Source organism: Oncorhynchus mykiss, chromosome 14 (genome assembly GCF_013265735.2).
Source record: "Oncorhynchus mykiss isolate Arlee chromosome 14, USDA_OmykA_1.1, whole genome shotgun sequence".
In the NCBI taxonomy this organism is placed as follows: domain Eukaryota; kingdom Metazoa; phylum Chordata; class Actinopteri; order Salmoniformes; family Salmonidae; genus Oncorhynchus; species Oncorhynchus mykiss.
Genome location: NC_048578.1, coordinates 41,179,857 through 41,192,356, shown reverse-complemented (window position 1 = coordinate 41,192,356; position 12,500 = coordinate 41,179,857). Strand labels below are relative to the sequence as shown.

Genomic DNA, 12,500 nt, shown 5'->3' with positions numbered 1-12,500 from the left:
GTGTGTGTGTGTGTGTGTGTCTGTGTGTGTGTGTCTGTGTCTGTGTCTGTGTGTGTGTGTGTGTGTGTGTGTGTGTGTGTGTGTCTGTGTGTGTGTGTGTGTGTGTGTGTGTCTCTGTGTGTGTGTGTGTGCAGGATGATTTGCAGAATGGAAGCGGTTCTTAGCCCCACTGCGTGGTGTTCAACAGGAGAGGAACAGAGGACGCCCCAGTCTGGTGCAGGGGAGGAACACCTCAGGGGGTCTGTGGAGGTGAGAATACCTGTGTCTTTATACATGTGTGTGCTGAACTTGGGCAGTACTTCTGTTACACTGAAACATGTATTTCAATTACTTCTGAGTATTTAGTAATTTGTATGACACTGGACTGAAATGCACTGGACTGAAATACACTGGACTGAAATACACTGGACTGAAATACACTGGACTGAAATACACTGGGCTGAAATACACTGGACTGAAATACACTGGACTGAAATGCACTGGACTGAAATACACTGGACTGAAATACACTGGACTGAAATACACTGGACTGAAATACACTGGGCTGAAATACACTGGGCTGAAATACACTGGGCTGAAATACACTGGGCTGAAATACACTGGGCTGAAATACACTGGGCTGAAATACACTGGGCTGAAATACACTGGGCTGAAATACACTGGGCTGAAATACACTGGACTGAAATACACTGGACTGAAATACACTGGACTGAAATACACTGGGCTGAAATAAACTGGACTGAAATACACTGGACTGAAATACATTGGAGAAATACACTGGGCTGAAATACACTGGGCTGAAATACACTGGGCTGAAATACACTGGACTGAAATACACTGGACTGAAATACACTGGGCTGAAATACACTGGACTGAAATACACTGGACTGAAATACACTGGACTGAAATACACTGGGCTGAAATACACTGGGCTGAAATACACTGGGCTGAAATACACTAGACTGAAATACACTGGGCTGAAATACATTGGAGAAATACACTGGACTGAAATACACTGGACTGAAATACACTGGGCTGAAATACATTGGACTGAAATACACTGGACTGAAATACATTGGAGAAATACACTGGACTGAAATACACTGGACTGAAATACATTGGACTGAAATACACTGGACTGAAATACATTGGAGAAATACACTGGACTGAAATACACTGGACTGAAATACACTGGACTGAAATACACTGGACTGAAATACACTGGGCTGAAATACACTGGACTGAAATACACTGGGCTGAAATACACTGGGCTGAAATACACTGGGCTGAAATACACTGGACTGAAATACATTGGAGAAATACACTGGACTGAAATACACTGGACTGAAATACACTGGACTGAAATACACTGGACTGAAATACACTGGGCTGAAATACACTGGACTGAAATACACTGGGCTGAAATACACTGGGCTGAAATACACTGGGCTGAAATACACTGGGCTGAAATACACTAGACTGAAATACACTGGACTGAAATACACTGGACTGAAATACACTGGGCTGAAATACACTGGGCTGAAATACACTGGGCTGAAATACACTGGACTGAAATACACTGGGCTGAAATACACTGGGCTGAAATACACTGGGCTGAAATACACTGGACTGAAATACACTGGGCTGAAATACACTGGGCTGAAATACACTGGGCTGAAATACACTAGACTGAAATACACTGGGCTGAAATACACTGGACTGAAATACACTGGGCTGAAATACACTGGACTGAAATACACTGGACTGAAGATGGACGGAAGTAAACAAAAAAGTGTTAAACAAATTAAAATGTATTGTATGTTTTAGATTCTTCATAGTAGCCACCCTTTGCCTTGATGACAGCTTTGCACAATCTTGGCATTCTCTCTACCAGGTGCGGGGGGGCTGCCTTAATCGACATCCACATCTTCGGCGCCCGGGGAGCAGTGGGTTTACTGCCTTGCTCAGGTGCAGAACAACAGATTTTATACTCCCGTTATGGCAGGTAGCCTGTAGTTAGAGCGTTGGGTCAGTAACTGAAAGGTTGCTAGTTCGAATCCCCGAGCTGACAAGGTAAAAATCTGTCATTCTGCCCCTGAACAAGGCAGTTAACCCACTGTTCCTAGGCTGTCATTGTAAATAATAATTAGTTCTTAACCTACTTGCCTGGTTAAATAAAGGTAAAATAAATAAAATGTTTGCCCATCCCTGTTGTTATGACGTTGGGCTGTGGATAAGGTTTATGACGCCCTCATAAATACCTTTCTTGACTCTACTGAAGGACTCTTGAATAGCCTTTGTTACACATAGAGAGTCTGGGAACATCAAACGGTGGGGGGAAGGAACCATATTTCGGTAACCCAACCAGTGGAAAATATGCGTCGGTACTTAATGAATATGATGTCAGTTCGGTTGTCATCTGAGACATTGTGACTGATGACAGGACGACCTAAACGGTATCTGGGAAAGTCTACACATTCTAGTTATCCGATTCACATAGAATTGTTGTGCATTTTAAATGTTTAAATATGACACTATTTGTGAAAAGATTCAATTTAATTTTAGCTTCCAAATGAGAGATTTGGGTTTTCATAAAGTTAGAGCTCTGCTCAATCAGTGGCCCGCCCCTGTGAAGAGACATGGGTTATAAATTATGAAACACACCCTTCTCACCCTCCACTATATAAGCCCTTGACGAAAATGTAACTATCTGTTCCGAGGATGTGAGGACGACGGTCCCACATTAAAAGGACTAACATATCAACTACAGAACTAAGCTAACCTCAGCGTGAGCTTTGGTTGTGAATGGTATGAACTTTGAACTCTTTCACTAAAGCAGTGAGACATCCTAGCTGTTGAGCTAGCAACAGCAGCTGTAAACGTGGGCTAGGAAAGGACGGACAACGAACCCAGTCTAACACACAACGAAGATACTACAACGTATCCAATTTACCACCAGAGACATTCTTCCGAGGACAGGAAGATCTCTGTTGGCCAACAAGACCAGCATATATGACCAACATACCGAAGAGCAGTTTAGAGTAAATATTTATTGCAATTTCCTTTTCCAAATGGGCGGTAATTTAGAATGCATAAGATACTTTATTTACGATAGCATGGCTTCTTCCTTTGTTCCTCAGTCTTCCTGCTCTTTCACTCAAACCCAACCCCATTTTCTTTGTGTAACCAACTGTCATATCTGTTCCGTCCGCTAGGGACATTTTCCTTTATGACATCATTTGTAATCAATGTATGATTCATTCTGTGTAATTAGTTAGGTATTTAGTAAATAAACAATTTAACCCAATGTTGTATTGCTGATTCAACTTGTTAGCCAGGGTTTGTGAAGATAACCAAGAATTCTACGATGTTCAGATGAGACTGAAATAAGGTGACGATTAACGTTGACTGGTCTTTAAGAGTTTATTCGGAAGATAACAGCTCTATAAACTCTCTTCCGTGGTGCCCTGACTTTCTAGTTAATTACATTTACATGATTAGTTCAATCAGGTAATATTAATTACAGAGAAAGGATTGCATTAAGAGTGTGTTAGTATCCAGGGTGTGTTAGTATCCAGTGTGTGTTAGTATCCAGGGTGTGTAATACTGAGTGCGTTAGTATCCAGGGTGTGTTAGCAACCAGGCTGTGTTAGTCACCAGGGTGTGTAATACTGAGTGTGTTAGCATCCAGGGTGTGTTAGTATCCAGGGTGTGTTAGTATCCAGGGTGTGTTAGTATCCAGGGTGTGTAATACTGAGTGTGATAGTATCCAGGGTGTGTTAGTATCCAGGGTGTGTTAGTATCCAGGGTGTGTAATACTGAGTGTGTTAGTATCCAGAGTGTGTTAGTATCCAGGGTGTGTAATACTGAGTGTGTTAGTATCCAGGGTGTGTAATACTGAGTGTGCTAGTATCCAGGGTGTGTTAGTATCCAGGGTGTGTAATACTGAGTGTGTTAGTATCCAGGGTGTGTAACACTGAGTGTGTTAGTATCCAGTCTCACCTCCCTCCATCTCTCATGGCCAGAGGATGCTACACTGCTCCCTCTCTTCGCCCTCATTCCCTCTCTCTCTCTCTGTGGGTGTGATGCTGCGTTGCCCTCTGTCCCTCCATACATCCTGTTGTTAGTCCACACACACTCCTCTCCTCACACAGACCTAGAAATATCCCCGGGCAGACACACACTCACACAGAACCTGCCACACACACAAACATGCTCACTCTCTCTCACACAGAAATAGCCACATGCACATTTGCAGCCTCATCTCCCTGTATATGAAGAAAGAAAAAAATGTTTTATACGCAACAAAACTACTAAACTTTCTAGTACTACAAAACGATCTTGAATTACACAACTGTCTAAACGAATAAACTATCTAGAACTACAAAACGATCTTGAATTACACAACTGTCTAAACGAATAAACTATCTAGAACTACAAAACAACAAATCAATCTAGAACTACAAAACTACAAAACTACATAACTGTCTATTACTACAACTACCAGTGGTGGAAAAAGTACCCAATTGTCATACTTGAGTAAAAGTATAGATACCTTAATAGAAAGTTAAAGTCAAAGTATTTGGTTCTAAATGTACTTCAGTATCAAAAGTAAAAGTAAAAATATAAATAATTTCAAATTCCTTCTATTAAGCAAAGCAGACAGCACCATTTTCTTGTTATTAAAATTTACAGATAGCCATGGGCACACTCCAACACTCAGACATTATTTACAGATAGCCAGGGGACACTCCAACACTCAGACATTATTTACAGATAGCCAGGGGCACACTCCAACACTCAGACATTATTTACGGATAGCCAGGGGCACACTCCAATACTCAGACATTATTTACAGATAGCCAGGGGCACACTCCAACACTTAGACATTATTTACAGATAGCCAAGGGAACACTCCAACACTCTGACATTATTTACAGATAGTCAGGGGCACACTCCAACACTTAGACATTATTTACAGATAGCCAGGGGCACACTCCAACACTTAGACATTATTTACAGATAGCCAGGGGAACACTCCAACACTCGGACATTATTTACAGATAGTCAGGGGCACACTCCAACACTCAGACATTATTTACGGATAGCCAGGGGTACACTCCAACACTCAGACATTATTTACAGATAGCCAGGGGCACACTCCAACACTCAGACATTATTTACAGATAGCCAGGGGCACACTCCAACACTGACATTATTTACAGATAGCCAGGGGCACACTCCAACACTCAGACATTATTTACAGATAGCCAGGGGCACACTCCAACACTCAGACATTATTTACAGATAGCCAGGGGCACACTCCAACACTCGGACATTATTTACAGATAGTCAGGGGCACACTCCAACACTCAGGCATTATTTACAGATAGCCAGGGGAACACTCCAACACTCAGACATTATTTACAGATAGCCAGGGGCACACTCCAACACTTAGACATTATTTACGGATAGCCAGGGGTACACTCCAACACTCAGACATTATTTACAGATAGCCAGGGGCACACTCCAACACTCAGACATTATTTACAGATAGCCAGGGGCACACTCCAACACTGACATTATTTACAGATAGCCAGGGGCACACTCCAACACTCAGACATTATTTACAGATAGCCAGGGGCACACTCCAACACTCAGACATTATTTACAGATAGCCAGGGGCACACTCCAACACTCGGACATTATTTACAGATAGTCAGGGGCACACTCCAACACTCAGGCATTATTTACAGATAGCCAGGGGAACACTCCAACACTCAGACATTATTTACAGATAGCCAGGGGCACACTCCAACACTTAGACATTATTTACGGATAGCCAGGGGTACACTCCAACACTCAGACATTATTTACAGATAGCCAGGGGCACACTCCAACACTCAGACATTATTTACAGATAGCCAGGGGCACACTCCAACACTTAGACATTATTTACAGATAGCCAGGGGCACACTCCAACACTTAGACATTATTTACAGATAGCCAGGGCACACTCCAACACTCAGACATTATTTACGGATAGCCAGGGGCACACTCCAACACTCAGACATTATTTACAGATAGCCAGGGGCACACTCCAACACTCTGACATTATTTACAGATAGCCAGGGGCACACTCCAACACTCAGACATTATTTACAGATAGCCAGGGGCACACTCCAACACTGACATTATTTACAGATAGCCAGGGGCACACTCCAACACTCAGACATTATTTACAGATAGCCAGAGGCACACTCCAACACTCGGACATTATTTACCCGTTGACGATGAGTATGATGGGGATGGTTACCGTTGACGATGAGTGTTATGGTGATGGTTATGGTGATAGTTACCGTTGACGATGAGTGTTATGGTGAAAGTTACCGTTGACGATGAGTGTTAAGGTGATAGTTACCGTTGACAATGTGTGTTATGGTGATGGTTACCATTGACGATGAGTGTTATGGTGATAGTTACCGTTGACGATGAGTGGGATGGTGATGGTTATGGAGATAGTTACCGTTGATGATGAGTGTTAAGGTGATAGTTACCGTTGACAATGTGTGTTATGGTGATGGTTACCATTGACGATGAGTGTTATGGTGATAGTTACCGTTGACGATGAGTGGGATGGTGATGGTTATGGTGATAGTTACCGTTGACGATGAGTGTTATGGTGATGGTTACCATTGACGATGAGTGTTATGGTGATGGTTACCATTGACGATGAGTGTTATGGTGAAAGTTACCGTTGACGATGAGTGTTATGGTGATAGTTATGGTTGTGGTTGTGTTTTACAGGTGTGAGTGTGTCTTACAGGTGTGGGTGTGTCTTACAGGTGTGGGTGTGTCTTACAGGTGTGGGTGTGTCTTACAGGTGTGGGTGTTTGTCTTCCAGGCGTTGGGTGCTGTTGAGGCCACAGGGGCTCCATGCCCTCCACTGCCAGGTGATGTTGGGGGCGGGGAGTCCGTATCCTGTACAGATGAGGGTCTGTCTGCTGCCACGACTATACGGGTTAGAGGGTGTCGCTATTTCCTTCTCATGGATCTGAGGGGGGACTGGGGTGGGTTGGGGGGGGGGGTAGAATGACGGGGGGAGACTCTAATCAGGGTATCAGACCATGGTCAAATACATAAATCTAATATTAACAAATGCTTGATATAGCTTGAACCTTTTGGGAATATTCCATTTGATTTATTGAACCTGGCAACTAGAGTGTGTGTCTGTTCACATACACAGCTGAGAATGTGTGTTCAACTACACCACTGAGAGTGTGTTCAACTACACCACTGAGAGTGTGTTCAACTACACCACGAGAGTGTGTTCAACTACACCACTGAGAGTGTGTTCAACTAAACCACTGAGAGTGTGTTCAACTACACCACTGAAAATAGTTTGATGGTGAGCCTTCTACCCACAGGTGCTTTGTTTATTTGTAACTGTTTCTTGTTATTTGTTTATTTGTTACCCTTGACGATGAGTGTATTGGTGATAGTTACCATTGACGATGAGTTTGATGGTGGTAGTTACCGTTGGCGATGTGTGTGATGGTGATAGTTACCGTTGACGATGAGTGTGATGGTTATAGTTACCATTGACGATGAGTGTTATGGTGATAGTTACCATTGACGATGAGTGTTATGGTGATAGTTACCGTTGACGATGAGTGTTATGGTGATCGTTACCATTGACGATGAGTGTTATGGTGATAGTTACCGTTGACGATGAGTGTTATGGTGATCGTTACCATTGACGATGAGTGTTATGGTGATCGTTACCATTGACGATGAGTGTTATGGTGATAGTTACCGTTGACGGTGAGTGTTATGGTGATAGTTACCATTGACGATGAGTGTTATGGTGATAGTTACCGTTGACGATGAGTGTTATGGTGATCGTTACCATTGACGATGAGTGTTATGGTGATAGTTACCATTGACGATGAGTGTTATGGTGATAGTTACCGTTGACGATGAGAGTTATGGTGATAGTTACCATTGACGATGAGTGTTATGGTGATAGTTACCATTGACGATGAGTGTTATGGTGATAGTTACCATTGACGATGAGTGTTATGGTGATCGTTACCATTGACGATGAGTGTTATGGTGATAGTTACCATTGACGATGAGTGTTATGGTGATAGTTACCGTTGACGATGAGAGTTATGGTGATTGTTACCATTGACGATGAGTGTTATGGTGATAGTTACCATTGACGATGAGTGTTATGGTGATAGTTACCGTTGACGATGAGAGTTATGGTGATAGTTACCATTGACGATGAGTGTTATGGTGATCGTTACCATTGACGATGAGTGTTATGGTGATAGTTACCATTGACGATGAGTGTTATGGTGATAGTTACCGTTGACGATGAGAGTTATGGTGATAGTTACCATTGACGATGAGTGTTATGGTGATAGTTACCATTGACGATGAGTGTTATGGTGATAGTTACCATTGACGATGAGTGTTATGGTGATCGTTACCATTGACGATGAGTGTTATGGTGATAGTTACCATTGACGATGAGTGTTATGGTGATAGTTACCGTTGACGATGAGAGTTATGGTGATTGTTACCATTGACGATGAGTGTTATGGTGATAGTTACCATTGACGATGAGTGTTATGGTGATAGTTACCGTTGACGATGAGAGTTATGGTGATAGTTACCATTGACGATGAGTGTTATGGTGATCGTTACCATTGACGATGAGTGTTATGGTGATAGTTACCATTGACGATGAGTGTTATGGTGATAGTTACCGTTGACGATGAGAGTTATGGTGATAGTTACCATTGACGATGAGTGTTATGGTGATAGTTACCGTTGACGATGAGTGTTATGGTGATAGTTACCATTGACGATGAGTGTTATGGTGATAGTTACCATTGACGATGAGTGTTATTTATGGTGATCGTTACCATTGACGATGAGTGTTATGGTGATAGTTACCGTTGACGGTGAGTGTTATGGTGAAAGTTACCGTTGACGATGAGAGTTATGGTGATAGTTACCATTGACGATGAGTGTTATTTATGGTGATCGTTACCATTGACGATGAGTGTTATGGTGATAGTTACCGTTGACGGTGAGTGTTATGGTGATAGTTACCGTTGACGATGCTTGTAATAGTTATACAGTTGAAGTCAGAAGTTTACAAACCCCTTAGCCAAATACATTTAAACTCAGTTTTCACAACTCCTGACATTTAATCCTAGTAAAAATTCCCTGTCTTAGGTCAGTTAGGATCACCACTTTATTTTAAGAATGTGAAATGTCAGAATAATAGTTGAGAGAATGATTTATTTCAGCTTTTATTGGGGCAGAAGTTTACATACACTCAATTAGTATTTGGTAGCAGTGCCTTTAAATTGTTTAACTTGGGTCAAACATTTCGGGTAGCCTTCCACAAGCTTCCCACAATAATTTGGGTGAATTTTCGCCCATTCCTCCTGACAGAGCTGGTGTAACTGAGTCAGGTTTGTCGGCCTCCTTGCTTGCACACACTTTTTCAGTTCTGCCAACACATCTTCTATAGGGTTGAGGTCAGGGCTTTGTGATGGCCACTCCAATACCTTGACTTTGATATCCTTAAGCCATTTTGTCACAATTCTGGAAGTATGATTGGGGTCTTTGTCCATTTGGAAGACCTATTTGGACCAAGCTTTAAGACTGATGTCTTGAGATGTTTCAATATATCCACATAATTTTCCTACCTCATGATGCCATCTATTTTGGAAAGTGCACCAGTCCCTCCTGCAGCAAAGTACCCCCACAACATGATGGTGCCACCCCTGTGCTTCACGGTTGGGATGGTGTTCTTCGGCTTGCAAGCCTCCCCCTTTTTCCTCCAAACAGAACAACGGTCATTATGGCCAAACAGTTTTATTTTTGTTTCACCAGACCAGAGGACATTTCTTCAAAAAGTACGATCATTGTCCCCAAGTGCAGTTGCAAAACGTAGTCTGGCTTTTTTATGGCGGTTTTGGGGCAGTGGTTTCTTCCTTGCTGAGCGGCCTTTCAGGTTATGGACTTGTTTTACTGTGGATATAGATACTTTTGTACCTGTTTCTTCCAGCATCTTCACAAGGTCCTTTGCTGTTGTTCTGGGATTGACTTGCACTTTTCACACCAAAGTACGTTCATTTCTAGGAGACCGCGTCTCCTTCCTGAGCGGTACGACGACATGGTGTTTATACTTGCATACTATTGTTTGTACAGATGAACGTGGTACCTTCAGGAGTTTGAAAATTGCTCCGAAGGATGAACCAGACTTGTGGAGGTCTATACTTTTTTGTTCTGAGGTCTTGGCTGATTTATTTTGATTTTCCTATGATGTAAAGCAAAGAGGCACTGAGTTTGAAGGTAGACCTTGAAATATATCCACAGGTACACCTCCAATTGACTCAAATCATGTCAATTAGCCTGTCAGAAGCTTCTAAAGCCATGACATAATTTTCTGGAATTTTCCAAGCTGTTTAAAGGCACAGTCAACTTAGTGTATGTAAACTTCTGACCCACTGGAATTGTGATTCAGTAAAATTTAAGTGAAATAATCAGTCTGTAAACAATTGTTGGAAAAATTCCTTGTGTCATGCACAAAGTCGATCCTAACCAAATTGCCAAAACTATAGTTTGTTAACAAGACATTTGTGGAGTGGTTGAAAAACTATTTTTAATGACTCCAACCTCAGTGGATGTAAACTTCTGACTTCAACTGTTGTTATCGTTGACGATGAGTGTTATGGGGATGGTTACCGTTGGCAATGAGTGTTATGGTGATAGTTACCGTTGACGATGAGTGTGATGGTTATGATGACAGTTACTGTTGACAATGAGTGTTATGGGGACGGTTACCGTTGGCAATGAGTGTTATGGTGATAGTTACCGTTGACGATGAGTGTGATGGTTATGGGGATGGTTACCGTTGACGATGAGTGTGATGGTTATGGGGATGGTTACCGTTGATGATGAGTGTGATGGTGAGTCTCCTCTCCAGCGGGGAGGCGGTGTTCTTGAGGAGGACGGTGTAGTTCCCAGCATCCTCAGGGTGAACGTCTCTGATCTCTAAGTTATAGTGCTGATGGAGACGCATCCTGTTGAACTCTGGACGACGGCTGATCAACTTATCACCTTTATACCTGAGAGAACATCCAAACAAAAAGGAATACAAAGTTGAACTTGATATAGCAAGGTATTGTAGCAAATAAGTATTGTAAAATACATGCATCAGAAACAGGGTACACTTTGGGATTTGTCTGATCAATATCAGCAAGCTAGAATAGCTAACTGCAGCAAAATATCTAGCTAGCTGATTGGCTAAACAGAATGTCAGCACGCTTTTGTCCAGCAACAAACCTGGTTCTGAAAGATGAATTTAGAGGGCGTCCTCACAACAAAGTGACAACATTATGAAGACAAATGTTCCATATCAGATAGTTAATGTTCCAGATGGTTAATGTTCCATATAGTTAATGTTCCATATCAGATAGTTAATGTTCCATATCAGATAGTTAATGTTCAATGGCAGATAGTTAATGTTCCATATAGTTAATGTTCCATATCAGATAGTTAATGTTCCATATAGTTAATGTTCCATATCAGATAGTTAATGTTCCAGATAGTTAATGTTCCATATAGTTAATGTTCCATATCAGATAGTTAATGTTCCAGATAGTTAATGTTCCATATCAGATAGTTAATGTTCCAGATAGTTAATGTTCCATATAGTTAATGTTCCATATCAGAGAGTTAATGTTCCAGATAGTTAATGTTCCATATCAGAGAGTTAATGTTCCAGATAGTTAATGTTCCATATCAGAGAGTTAATGTTCCAGATAGTTAATGTTCCATATCAGATAGTTAATGTTCCATTTCAGATAGTTAATGTTCCATATCAGAGAGTTAATGTTCCAGATAGTTAATGTTCCATATCAGAGAGTTAATGTTCCAGATAGTTAATGTTCCATATCAGATAGTTAATGTTCCAGATAGTTAATGTTCCATATCAGATAGTTAATGTTCCATTTCAGATAATTAATGTTCCATGTCAGATAGTTAATGTTCCATATAGTTAATGTTCCATATCAGATAGTTAATGTTCCATATAGTTAATGTTCCATATCAGAGAGTTAATGTTCCAGATAGTTAATGTTCCATATAGTTAATGTTCCATATCAGATAGTTAATGTTCCATGGCAGATAGTTAATGTTCCATATCAGATAGTTAATGTTCCATATAGTTAATGTTCCATATCAGATAGTTAATGTTCCATATAGTTAATGTTCCATATCAGATAGTTAATGTTCCAGATAGTTAATGTTCCATATAGTTAATGTTCCATATCAGAGAGTTAATGTTCCAGATAGTTAATGTTCCATATCAGATAGTTAATGTTCCAGATAGTTAATGTTCCATATCAGATAGTTAATGTTCCATTTCAGATAGTTAATGTTCCATGTCAGATAGTTAATGTTCCATATCA

At 41.2% G+C, this 12,500-nt stretch overlaps 1 protein-coding gene across 4 annotated transcripts in view; it reads right to left on the bottom strand.

Moving 5' to 3' along the window:
* Positions 1-12,500, bottom strand: part of LOC110487799 (vascular endothelial growth factor receptor 3) — a 255,210-nt gene that overhangs the window by 120,928 nt on the left and 121,782 nt on the right. For all 4 annotated transcript variants that reach the window (XM_036943557.1, XM_036943558.1, XM_036943559.1 and 1 more), the window contains exons 9-10: positions 10,978-11,156; positions 6,882-7,065 (exon numbers count right to left, since the gene is read on the bottom strand). In XM_036943557.1, coding sequence (XP_036799452.1) covers positions 6,882-7,065; positions 10,978-11,156 — 363 coding nt within the window. The remainder of the gene's footprint in view (positions 1-6,881; positions 7,066-10,977; positions 11,157-12,500) is intronic.